This window comes from Hesperophylax consimilis, chromosome 16, assembly GCF_061612785.1.
Source record: "Hesperophylax consimilis isolate HC1 chromosome 16, BYU_Hcon_1.0, whole genome shotgun sequence".
Taxonomy (NCBI): domain Eukaryota; kingdom Metazoa; phylum Arthropoda; class Insecta; order Trichoptera; family Limnephilidae; genus Hesperophylax; species Hesperophylax consimilis.
Window position 1 is genome coordinate 1847319 of NC_142851.1, and position 14305 is coordinate 1861623.

The 14305-nt window shown below is 36.3% G+C and overlaps 1 protein-coding gene across 1 annotated transcript in view; it reads left to right on the forward strand.

Moving 5' to 3' along the window:
- The first annotated feature begins 7384 nt into the window (after positions 1-7384).
- LOC149416522 (glycerol kinase 3-like) overlaps positions 7385-14305 on the forward strand; it is a 29127-nt gene continuing 22206 nt past the window's right edge. Inside the window, exons 1-4 of the mRNA XM_089640801.1 lie at positions 7385-7529; positions 8067-8195; positions 10813-10942; positions 12726-12931. Coding sequence (XP_089496927.1) covers positions 7458-7529; positions 8067-8195; positions 10813-10942; positions 12726-12931 — 537 coding nt within the window. The 5' untranslated portion in view covers positions 7385-7457. The remainder of the gene's footprint in view (positions 7530-8066; positions 8196-10812; positions 10943-12725; positions 12932-14305) is intronic.

The following is a 14305-nucleotide window of genomic DNA, read 5'->3' on the forward strand; positions in this document are numbered from 1 at the left end:
TGGTATGCTTGAGTAGCGACGTCGCTACTAGCAGCATCTTGAAGTGCCCCAAGTGTTTCGCATATAACGGGAACCATTTCTGCAAATCTTTCGACAGCCACGTGTTTCTCGGTCCATCGTGTCTCACAAAGAGAGATAAGCGTTGAATGAGATGAATTAATTTGATCCGCAATTTTCTTCAAAAGTCCGTCGCGAAGCGGTGATAGGCGAAAAAAGTTTATTACGCTCTTAATGGTTCCGATACAGTTACGTATTATTGGTATCTCACATGAATGCGCTAAAACTAAGTTGAGAACATGAGCAACACAGTGTACGAATTGCGCTCTCGGGTATTGCTCTGCGATTATTGTTCTTACGCCCCGTAACCGGCCGCTCATCACTGCAGCGCCATCATAGCCTTGACCAATCCATTTATCCATATCCAAATTATATGATAAGAGATGTGATATAATAGTCGTTGCCAAAGCTTGAGCTGAAACATCTTCTACGTGGATGAATTCTAAAAAATCTTCCCGTATAACCGATTTCCCAGATTAGCAGTGTACGTATCGTAAACATAACGCTAATTGTTCTCGCCGTGATATGTCTTGTGTTTCATCAGCAAGTACAGTAAAAAAACCAGCCTCTTTGACCCTATTAAGTACTTGCGCTTAAATAGCACTACCACATAGTTCAATCACTTGATTTTGAATTCCTGGTGACGTATACATGGCTCTACTGTGAATGTTTTGTGTTAGTAAATGATTTTTAAGTGCTTCATCGCCAGATCACGCACGAAAACGAAGAAGTGCTCTAAAACTACCATCATTATGTTCGGGTTCATTTATCCCAATTTCTCCAAAATCACGACTTCCTCTTAGTGCTATTTCTTGCCTTCCACAAAGAATAATTGTTTCAACAATGGCTTTCAATCTTTTTCTGTTCTCTTCGGCAATTTTACTGTTTTCTGCATTCATGCACTCTATAACATCAAACGTTTTTCCTTCCATGATCCTTGCAAAATTTGCTGCCTGCTCAACAGCAAATTTATGATACTTAGTATCTGCATGGTGATCAAAGCTCTCTAAAGCTTTCTTCCAGTAAGTAAATGGCTTACTAACCAAGGCTCCAAGTTCTTGCTGACCACGACCGCCATGCTTTTTTCCAAATAAAACACATACTTTGCAAAGTGCTCCCTGCATGACGTTTGAATATACAAGCCATGAGTACCTGGTAGTCCAATGGCGTTGAAAAGAAAGTTTCTTTTTACCAGTGATAGTGACTGGAAATTTAAATGTATCCGGAGGGGTCCAAAGCTCTTTTAATGCTCTCAGCTTTTCCTCGTCATTGCTTGGAGGATGACATACGTAGAGCGCAATATCATAACCCGTCCTGGCTGCGGCTGCGGACGTAGCCGAACACAAATCCATCCTGGCTGTAACAAAGACATATTTGACTAAAACAAAACAACAGCACATACCCATCTTCAAACAGCTTTTTGGTCATATTTAATTGTAAGAATAATAATAATAATTTGTGACTCTAATACTCTAATCCATACTATAATTAAATCGTAAGCGTTCCGTTTCTGTAAGTACATAAATATTTACAAAAAAAAAACAATTCATACGCACTATAATTATGTTACTGAGGTCAATAAAATAGTTATTAAAATTTTTGTCTGTGCGTTTGACCACGCTAATCTCAGAAACGGCTTAATCGATTTGTATGCGGTTTTGTTTAACATTTTAGTCTATGTTTCATTCCAATCGGTTCATAAACTAAAAAGTTATGTTAAGAATAAGAATTTTCAACTAAAAATTAAGTCTACGCGAACAATGTCGCGGGCACCAGTTAGTTGTTAGTTAAATATAATTGTATTTCTTTCTGTTAAAAGGCGAAATGATTTTATAACACTTAGGTACACGTCGCATATACACTGAAATTACCATTTGTCAAATATTTTATGCTCACGGCAAAACATTTGTTTACAGAAATTCTCTGGGAATAAAAATAAGAGCAGGATAAAAGTTTTTAAAATTCTAGTAACTGGGTTCCTTCCTAATAAAATAAACAAGAGACTTACCTTTCTTCACTTCATCGTCATCAGTATCTGTGGATGGCCCCGCTCTATTTATTCCTACTTCTTCAATATGACAGGATTCCACATTGTCTTTTGATAAAAGTTCATTGGGATTTGGTCTCTCTTTCTTAGAAAAAAAACTCAAAAGAGATACCTGATTTGATCGTTTCATACTTTTTAAATGCGATACTTCTTTCTGTATTAAAACAACTGACAACTGCGCAACGCGAAGAGACAAAATAGACTAAACTAGATTCTAGCTTGGTATGGTGCGCGCGGCCGAAACGCGGGCGGCGGCGGCGCGCCGCGGCGGGGGCACTGCCCATTCCCCCGCTCTCCGCACTGTGGCGGACTAAAACTATCGTATTCTACAATCGGCGCGGTGCAATGGGGGGGGTCCGGACCCCCAAGACCCCCCCCTTATATACGTCCGTGCCCTGAAGTATATGTATTGTATATTATATGTTCCTATTAAATATTAGCGAAGTTGTTTTGATCAATGTATTCATATATTTTTTACAATCTAAATAGGTACTTATCTAGTATCTTATAGCGGTAGGTACCTATCTAAGCCCGTCTTGAGATTTTGCCGGAGCCAAATGTTACGATGTCAATCTAATAACTTCTATTCTTTGATTTATTCCGAGTTTTATTTCATAGAACAAACCGTTTGATTTTTTTTTTAAAGAATGACAAACATTCCCGGGTTACGAATAACCTGACAATATTTGAAAATCTCCCACTACAACCACAGTTAGCTGAATTTTTAAAATTGAAAGGAATTATTTTTCCATGTTCACGTTTGCTCTATTCTATAATTTACAATAATTTTATTAAATATTTATTTATGTATTTTAGGAACATAAACAGTCTTAGTAATACAATATACATAAGAGGATAACAAAAAAACAGACCAATTATTAATGTTCACAGATATTTATTCGGAAACATAAAACTAACCTGTAAACGATAAACCTATAATATGCCTACCATAAACAGCAATAAATTTAAGTGATTATATAACTATAATTAAATAGACTTGGGTTGGAACGGGAAAAGGGAGGAGAGGGATAAGGAAAAGTTGCCACGCAAGTAATATTAAAATATTAGGTACAATCAATTTAACAGTCGTTAATATGAGTTAGAATGTGATATAATGAAATTCTGTAGTGATAGTAACTATCAGTGAATATGTCAGCACGAGTGTCTATATTTGCAAATTTATTATTATAGTAGTTACATGTCCTTTGCATAAATTCATTTTGGTTGGAATTGGTATTGCATCTATCAATGTAGAAAAGTGTATTTTGTCTGCTGTATCGAATTGGCGCATGGAAATTTATTTTGTTCAGCAACTCCGGGCAGTCAACTTTTGAGTTAATAATTTTATACAAGAGCATCTGATCAGCGACAATCCTCCTGTTGAGTAGTTTCGTGATTCGAAAATGTTTCTCGATTTCGTCGTAAGAGTTGAATATGTTAAATGATTTAAAATTCAGGAATTTGAGAAATCGTTCCTGAACTCTTTCTAACCTGAACATAAACAACATAGCGCGGGTTCTAAGCCGGTGAACAGTACTCCAGGTGAGGACGAACATATATAATAGAATAAAACGAATGTTGAAGTTGATTCAACATTCAATTGGGTTTCTGCTTCTGAAAATGTGATAATATGTAATCAATGTAATCATTTTTAAATATTAGTAAATTGGCATTTTGGTCAAAAGCAATGCATTCGTTTTTTTTATAATTTAAAATAATAATATAATTTCTAACACATGAAACAGGAAATTTATTTATCTTAAAACTTAAACGTTATTATCTGTAATGTTTCATATTTATTTTTAAAATTCTAGTATGATACCACCTGGAATTCGGACAATTTCCAGAAAAAGCTCAGTGTTTGCGTATCTTCTATTTTTTCTTAATCTAACTTCCTTTAAAATAATATTATTTACCACCGGATTAAAATGTTATAAGTTAGTGCATCTGGGTTTATTATATTATAATTATCTTATGTATAAGATTTTTTAACTTTATTTACCCTTTTTTATACGCCCATGAAATCGAAATGTTTACAATTTTGTACATAAGGGATATAAACAATGATTGCAAAAAATGATTTCTTAAATTCGTTTAAAATTGGTAAATAAAAAAAATTAATAATTACTGTTATAACCTGAAATTATCAAAAATAATATCTTGACTAGAAGAGATTTAGAAGAGGATTGGACCAGTCTGAGAGATGCACTGCTGACAGCGGCAGAATCAGGCATTGGAAATAGACCTAGGCAGGTTAGAAATCCCTGGTTCGATGAGGAGTGCATACAGAGCGTCTGCAAGAAAAATGAGCCAAGAAAATTATGTATAGAAAGAGGAACAAGATCAAAAAGACAAGCCTACGAACAAGCACGAAGAGATGCTAACCATTTGATTAAAAGAAAGAAGAGACTATATTTTAACAACATAAAATGAAATGAAAATGGAAAATGATTTTGTTAATAACAATCCACGTGAGGCATATAAAGGTGTTAATGTATTTAAAAAGGGCTTCAAACCCAACACATCCCTGTGCAGAGATAGTAATGGAGACATAATAGGAGATAAGGAAAAGATTAAGACTAGGTGGAAAGAATACTTCCAACAGCTCTTGAATCCCAATAACCAATAATATATCCCAATAATTTGACGGCCGGCATAGTCCAGTGGTAACGCATTGGACTGCCATTCCGAAGGTCGCGGGTTCAAACCCAAACCAAATAAATTTTATTTGATTAATTTGTGTTATTTCACAATTAATTAATTAAAATAATATATAGTATATTTGCGGCACGTTCAAGAGTGGAAGATACTACCAGTATCGCCCTGGTGTAAGACCACCATTCAGAATTGAAACGTTGCTCCAAATGGCTTTAGCCGTGTTTAGTGACTAGATCTGAATAGCCAGGTACTTCCCCACCTTCCTCTTTCCCTTCCCCACTTACCTTCAGCCTCACAACATCCCCCAATTGGGGATGCCATAGTCTCACTGGCTCCAGAAGGGAGCAGTTGGGACTCTTGTGAGGTATTCACTATAAAAATAAAAAAAAACAACCTGACAGTCGAACCAACTCACATTCCGGATGAGCTAAATAATGATGAAACGACTAGAGCGCCATCGGTGGCAGAAGTAAGGGCTGCCCTAAATAAATTGAAAAACAATAAAACACCGGGAGGAGACAATATCCCGGCAGAGCTCTATAAATATGGAAACGAACATCTGAAAAACCTGCTACACAATCTTATTGTAAAAATATGGACCGCCGAAAGAGTACCAGAAGAGTGGCAAACTAGTATAATATGCCCCATACATAAAAAGGGAGACAAATTGAAATGTGAAAATCACAGAGGAATATCGCTACTTTGTACAGCATACAAAATCTTCACAACAATTTTGAAAGAAAGACTAGAACGTCATTCAGGGAACTTGCTGGGAGAGTATCAGGCAGGTTTTAGGAGGGGGAGATCCACCACTGATCAACTCTTCACTACTCGACAAATCCTGACAAAATGCTGGGAATTCGATATAGACATATATCAACTATTTGTTGACTTCAAACAGGCATATGACAGTATAGATAGGGAGAAAATATATGAAATACTCCTAAATTTTGGTATACCGCCCAAAATAGTCAAGCTTGTAAAAGCAACGATGGTTGGTTCACGATGGATGTCGAGTAAGGATAGGTGAAACAACGGAGGATTTTAACGTCTCCCAGGGGCTGAAACAAGGTGATGGCTTAGCTCCCACTCTTTTCAATATTGTTCTGGAGCACGTCGTGAGGAAGACAATGATTGTTACCGACTCAAACATTTGCTACAAAAGCAACCAAATAGTTGGATATGCAGACGACCTTAACATTGTCGGAAGATCCTTACAGGCTGTAAGAGAGGTGTTTGACCCTCTGGAGACTGCAGCAAGAGAGGTGGGCTTGCAAATCAATGAGAACAAAACTAAAATCATGATGCAAACCAGAACCCCACACCGCAGAATAAAAGATAAAGTGAATTTTAAAAACTCCTATAACTTTGAAGTGGTCGAAGAGTTTGCCTACCTGGGCTCCATCATAACGCAGGACAACGAAGACCCAGTAGAAGTAAGAAAGCGCATCACAGCCGCTAACAACACTTACTTCGCGTTGCTGCCAGTGTTCAAATCCCGAAATGTCCATAGGAAAACCAAAATAACCCTGTATAAAACAATTATTAGAACGGTCTTGGCCTATGGATGTGAGGCGGGAACACTGACAGCAAAGTCTGCGGAACGGCTGGACACCTTCGAAAGAAAGGTACTTCGAAGAATCTTAGGAGCGGTGCGAGAGGGAGAGGCATGGAGAATCCGCCACAATAAGGAGTTATATGACATCTACCAAGCTCCCAGACTCTCTACTAATTTACGGCTCCAAAGACTAAGATGGGCCTGACATGTGCACCGAATGCCAAGCACACGTGTACCAAAGAAGGTTCTAACAGGACACCCGGGAGGCAAACGAAAGGCGGGCAGACCTAGGCTGAGATGGGAGGACGATGTCAGGAAAGATGCCAGAGGACTACTCCATGTTGCAGATTGGAAGACGACGGCCGAGGACAGAGGGCGGTGGAGGCTCATGTTAAAGGAGGCCAAGGCTCGAAATGGGCTGTAGCGCCATTGAAGAAGAAGAATATCTTGACATAAAAATTGTTTAAGGTATGTTTTAAACATTGAAATTGTTACACTAAAAATGTCGATATCATTGGTATATTTATTTGCTATGAAGTGTAAATGATGGTACTATGAAGGTATGTAGACGAGGAATTGGCGAGTTTTATACATAATTTGTCTGAGAAATAGGACGTTGTGCCTATTGTGTGAAGTAGGCCCTCAGAAATTGACCAGACTCAGAAGTTTTAACTATTTTATTCATGTACCATATTAAAGTTTTTTATCGTGTGGCACGTGGAATTCGGCTTCAAATGACTAAATAAGGCATATTTCAAATAATTATTTACAAACTCAGTGCAAAATAAGGAATGAGAACTCTCTGAAAATCATAATGCCTAAACTTGGAATACCTAAATAGTATATTATAAATCTATTCGAAATCTATACGGGCAACTTTTAAAATGTTCGATTTTGCCGCTGTGTGAGTAAATTTTCAGATAAAAATTAAAAAAGATGGATAATAAAAGGTGAAAGTACTTACCTAAATTCAATCCGAACGATAATATTATTTATTATTGGCAACACTAGTCCTGGACTATTACCTCACGAGCATAGAAAAAAGTATTTAAATAACTGTCAGATTTGGGATCCCAAGGATCCGGTGTTACTTTTGAAATGGTGAAGTAAATGAGTTATTTTTATTAAATATGCAAAATGAGACAGTTCGGTCGTTTTGGACCCCTGGTAGGGTCTATCGACGAGAGCACATCCAGCGCTCGCTTTATGGTAATACACAAATCAGTTAATTCAAAGTGAGGTTATCTAGTCAAAGTCCCATTTGAATCGCTTATCTGACGTTAATAGTATTTTTTTGCAATTTTAATTAAGTTTTATTTTTTAATTAAGTGCTAAAGGTCACGCACATAGTACTTAAGCGATTCTAATAAGTTATTTAAGTTTACCCTTGTCTAGGTCATGGTCAATTATGGTTTCTAAAATAATAATATTACGCATACAATATACTCTTCATGCTGTCATTCCTTTATTTATAAACTGTTAGTCAGTTTCCCTATATTCTAAATCTATGATTTCATATTTGACGCTTTTGGTCAAATACTATACAAAACAAATTTATGCAACTTGCACAATCTCTTATCTGAAAATTAATCAATATTCATATCAATTGAGCTTCGTCTGTTAGCTTAATATCGTTCAGTTAATTATCAGATTATATTGTTTGTATTCCTCTTATTCTGGGGATAGAAATAGCATGACGGCAAGATTATTGTTTGGTGATGGTGTTTAATGTAGTTTTTTTCTTAGGTTTTTGCGGCAAAAACATCGGAGATGTTAACATACCACCAGATCCCTATCAAGACTTACCACCCGCAGGAAGGATGGGCTGAGCAGGACCCCGTAGAGATATGGAACGCTGTTCTGGAGTGCATAGAGGTAACTTTATATCCTCACCGATCATGTGCAGGGGTGGCAACAGAGCGGAAGTCAAGGAGAATAAATTAATGGAAATCAAAGAATTATCAATGTGGCTAAAATAGGTTCTCGATAAGTATTGTACTTCCGGAGATTACTTTTAAAACATCGTATATTAATTTCACGCAAATTAACTAGACATTATTGCTGCCCTGGCAATCTAATCCAAGAAATCTTCACCACCAATAAAAATATACATCTCACTGGATACTCTAGATTCTCAAAATAAATTTACATAACGTTTTTGCATCCAATCCTAGAAAATACTTCTTTGCAAACAGAGTAGTGGATGCATGGAATAAATTTTCGACAACATGTCATTGATGCTACTAATGCAAACCAATTTAAAGCTCGATTGGATTCTTATTTGGAGAGAAGAAAGGATTAACTTATTTTTAAACTAAACGCCGTTTCTCCGCAGGGGTAGGCAGAGAGGACGGACCGCCAAACAACTCGGTCTTGGCACACACTCCTTGCCTCATTCGCATTCATACACCGTCTCATACATACTCTTCTATTATTCTGACTCTTAACATGGCCTGATTCACTTGGTCGTGCCATGTTTTCCTCGGGCGTCCCCGACTTCTGTTACCATTCACATTTGCAACTTATATTCTCTCTTTACACTCCTTTCTTCGCTCATTTGCTCTACATGCCCAAACCATCTAAGGGTCTCTTTCTTAATCTTACTCACTGCGCTTACATCAGCCTTGCACTCTTTGCAGATCTCAACATTTCTCAAACGATCATACATGGTTTTACCACACACGCGCCTCAGGGATCTCATTTCATCAGCATTCAGTCTACTTTCATCCTTTCTCTGCCAGTTCCATGCCTCACTTCCATAGATCTGGGTAGGTACCAGCACTCCATTGTGGACTGCTAGCTTCGCTTCTATGGACAATTTTTTGCTAGCGCCAACTGCATTCAGTCCTCTATTAATGGAGTTCTTGCATTTACCCTTCTTTCAATATCTTTGTCAGCCTTCCCATCTCTCATAAACATACTTCCTAAATACCCAAACTCATCCACCTGCTCCAAGTATTCCTCATTCACAACTATATTGCACACTGTTTTCATACTCTCTCTTTCAAACGCCGTTACTTTAGATTTAAGTACATACATTCATCATTAACTCATTCTTGATACATACTTCGTTCATCCTAGACACGAGAGACTGTAGATCTTCCATCCTGTTAGCAATCAGCACCGCATTATCAGCTTACAACAGGCAACATACTTTCAGATTACTCAAATTCGCACCCAATCCCACCTCTTTCAATTCTTGCATAGAATTATCCATGTATAGATTGAATAACCATGGTGACATTACGTAGCCTTGTTTAACACCATTTGTGATATCAAACCACCCCGTAAAACCACCGTTTACCCTAACACATGCCACACTTCCCTCATACAGAGACGCAATTGCCTGTGTGAGATTCGTTTTCACTCCATACTTGGACGACACCTTCCATAACTTTTTCCTGTCGACTCGGTCGTATGCTTTTTGTAGATCTACAAAGTTACAGAAAAGTTTCTGGTTTTTTGCCAGAAACTTCTCAGTGAGCATAGGTACGCAATGAGAAGAACTTATTTAAAAAAAAAACTCAATTACTGTAAAATTTATTGTGAAACTAGCTGACATGTACCCGGCGTGGCTCGGCGACTTTTCTCTACTTTCTGAAAATATAATATTTATGCATGTATTATATTTATAAACCTTCCGGAAGAAATTCTCCGAATGATGGTGAAAACCCTATAAAAATTCATTGCGTAGTTTAAAACAACTAAACGCAGACGCAACCAACAGATAGACGCGGATAGTGACTTTGTTTAATACTATTAAGAGATCAGACATGATCGCATCAGCAGAATGCTGCCTGGTCCTTAAATCTCTGAATAGTATAAAATAGTCACTATCCACATCTGTCGGTTTGTACGCTTAGTTCTTCTAAACTAAGCAACGGATTTTGATAGGGTTTTCACTATCATTTAGAAAATTTCTTCTGGAATGTTTATATATATAATACATGCATATTACACTTATAGTAATAAATATATTGCTCTGACCAAGTATTTTGGTTTTCTAGAATATCAGTGTAATTATTTATTCTTGATTTGAGACTAATTTGTTATTAAAAACAGCAATAATTTAGTTGACCACTAACAAATACTTTTTTATTTTCCTGGTGTTTTATTTAATTTTCTACCTAATATTTTTTAATTAATCTTGAGACAGGATATGTACATACATACAATCATTCACAAAAAATTGCCAAATTGCCTCTAAAATCATGAAAAATCGAATGGCGTTTATTTAATAATTTAAAATACGTATAAATAAAACCTCTCTGTGTTTCCTCCTCTATCTCCAAGACCCATGTTCACTCCTTCCTCTCCTCAAAAAGACCCTCCACACTGCATCCCCAAAGATGACGTAGGCCCTGAGGGAAATTATTTTCCTCGGGAACTAAATATTTGCTATATCTTTTGATTTAAAAAAAAGTATATTCATTTTGGTTTCATATTTTGGCCTCAAATCCAAAATGTAATGATTGTTTTGATTTCCTCGCAGGTTTCTGTAGACAATTTGCATAAACTGGACATCAACCCGGAAGACATAGTGGCTGTAGGAATAACTAACCAGAGAGAAACCACCACGTTATGGAACTTCAAGACCGGCCTTCCTGTCAGCAATTCTATCTGTGAGTTCATTATAGTAATTTCCTTCAATTACGACTAATATTTAGTATTCCTTTGTGTAATGAATTGTGTGTGAGTCTTCAATGATATAAATGTAGTTCTTCGAGATTAAAAATTGCTTTATTTTTATAGTATTGTTGTAAGGAGTGACGTCTTGTTTTAGTGAGTCTCTAAGTTATTCTGCCAACTGCCTCTCGGCAAGTGGCGGCTCCTAGCCACGACCGCCTAGGTCCAGAAAATGTCGTAATCATTCGGATGTGCGCGCGCAACACTCGCATGTTGTCAGTTGCTATCAACTATATCTAATTGTTGAAAACAACAAAATACTTCACAACAACCAATACGGATTCCGAAAAGCTCGAGGCACACAAGATGCAATTGCAAATCTTACATCATATACATATACGAAAGCTTAGACATGAGCAAAAAATGTTCTGGTATTTTCATAGATCTGAGAAAAGCTTTCGACAGTATATGCCACACAAAACTTATGGAAAAATTAGATAATCTGAACATTAAAAAGAATGTAGCAAATTGGATAAACAGGTACCTAAATAATCGCCATCAATATGTCAAAATAAACAATGTATATAGCGATGAAGATACATCTAATTATGGAATCCCACAAGGTGCTGTACTGGGTCCAATATTATTCACCTTATATGTAAACGAGATATTTTCTCAAATACTTCATGGTAATATAACCTTTTATGCTGGATGAAAGTGACGATACATGGGAATTAGTATAACTAAAAGCAACAAAAGACATAAACACTCTTAAATACTGGTTTGACATAAACTTACTATCTCTAAATAGTGAAAAAACTCAAGTTATACCACTTGCAATAAAATCAAATGACGTTCCACAAAATTTTGACATAATTATGCATGACAGTTTAAAAAAATATAATAAAAAAAACTACAATAAACTGTTCCACATTGAAAATTTCAAATAAAATTATAGGACGGGTTGTTTCGGAGAATTTGAACAATTCATCAAATTTCAACGTTCATTTTCAAGTTCTGTGAAAGATTTTATCAAGTTCTGTTTTAATTTCAGTTTTGTCAAGCAACTAGCCTATAATGATATAATAACAGAACTTGAATAGGACTTTCACAGAACCCGGAAATGAACGTTGATATTTGATGAATTGTTCAAATTCTCCGAAACAACTCGTCCTAAGGAATGATAATAGACAAAAACCTAATCTGGAAAGACAAAATCAACCAAACCATCAACAAAATAAGAAAATTAATTTATATATTTTTGAAAATTAGAAATTTTCTCTCATTGGAAATTCTAACATCAGTCTACCACGCTTTGGTACAATCAAATCTCCAATACGCTGTAATCAGCTGGGGAGCTGCATACAAAACAAATCTACTCCCTGTTGAAATTGTACAACGTCTAATTATAAAAATAATATTGAAAAGACCAAGAGATTATCCAACACGGTAACCGGATAAATCATCACAATGATAATTCATCACATCTTTAAAAAGTCATGGAAAGTGATGAAACAAAAAAATTATTAACTGGGTTATGTAGGTTAGGTTAGGTTAGGTTAAAAAAAAAAAAATTTTCGTCGTTTCTAACGACTTTGTATCACTTTTTAAAAGTGTGTTGAATTGTCACTGTGTTGAGTTATCATGGAACCATCCAACACACCTAATTTTTAAAGAATTCAAAGGTAAAAAAAATCGTCTCTCTACTTTGTTAAACTGAAGTTTTTTAGCTTCAATAAGTTTTGTAAAAGATTCCCACAGTTTGTATTTTCCTTCCAGTATGGATGGACACCCGAGCGGACCCCATCATCGAAGAGTTGTCCCAGCGGGGCGCCGCCTGCTCCGAGTGGGTGCGCTGGACCACGGGGCTGCCCCTCAGCGCCTACTTCTCCGCCCCCAAGCTGGGCTGGCTGCTGCGAGAGCACCAGGGCTCCATTGACCTGGAACACTGCATGGCGGGTACCATGGACTCCTGGCTGATATGGGTAATAATATGCGCACATCCATCATCAGCAATAAACAAATATTATAATAAATAATGTTTTAAACTAAGACCACAGATATTATTGATAAGGAAACCCTTGGCAGCTTCGAGAAAATGCATGGTGAGTAACCGCCATTCATGCATCACATGGATTTACTCTCTGAAATGCGCTACCAAAGTCTCCAATCTAGGAGGAATGGAGCCCTTACAGTAACAGCGTTTTAAATAATAAATATTCATTGACAGCCCATATAAATTGTTCTTACCGAACAACTACCGCCAGAGAAGACATCACGACTTGCTCTATATTCCACATGGCAGAACGAATGTTCTGGTCCAGCATAGCATGACTAGAGGTATTGTGCTGCTAAATGAAATCTCTAGGTCTCTTGACATTTTCAGCATTGGCCTCGAAGATTTCAAGAGTCATTTCAGCGAGGACCCTAAAATATATTATTGTTAAATATTTAAAGTTATGTAAATTATGTCATGTGTATTGTAATAGGATTATATAAATCTACTATAATGTTTTAAACTAAGACCACAGATATTATTTATAAGGAAAGAGTCTGTGTAACTCCCGTAAGAACTGAGACAATAGGCCCATTGTAATATCCCCCTTATTTATCGTATTCCTTTGACAGTAGCCCAGTTACTTTAACCTTTACGTACTTGAACGTTAAAATCATGTATCACCCGAAAGGGGGTCACTTGGGGGGATATTGGTTACTATCTACTGTTTTAACAGGACATCGCACATCTTCACTCAACAGTCTATCATTAAGTAATACAAAACATTAAAAGAGATACAGAAGTGGTACAAAATCCAGCGTAACTCAAATACACATTTTTATAGCCCTTTCTAGTAAAATGCACCTTTTGCAACCCCGCTTGTGGCTCGGAGCGGCGAGGAATTTTTAAAAAAGCAATAGGGATCCGGGGGAGGAAATTAAATAGATATTAAATAATATTTTATTTTTGGAATAACTTTTTGAGTAAAACCTCAAATCATAATATTTAATTATTGAAGACAATATTGGCGTAGCGTGGTAGAGCGGTGCCCTGGCAAGGCAAGGGTCCTGGGTTTGAGTCCTAGGTGTGACCGTGCCTTTTTCTAATTTTTCTGTTTCAAATTTTCGTTTAAGAATCACTAATACATATTGTCTTCAATAATTATATTATATCTTAAAAAATAATAAAATAAATAAAAATAATAATAACCAATGATCTATCGAATTTAAATAACAACTCTTTCAATATACTACACAAAAACATAAGAAGCATAAGAAAAAATTTTGATGAATTGCAAATTTTATTGAAATATTTAAAAGTTAATTTTCAAATAATAATACTTACTGAATGTTGGATAAATCAT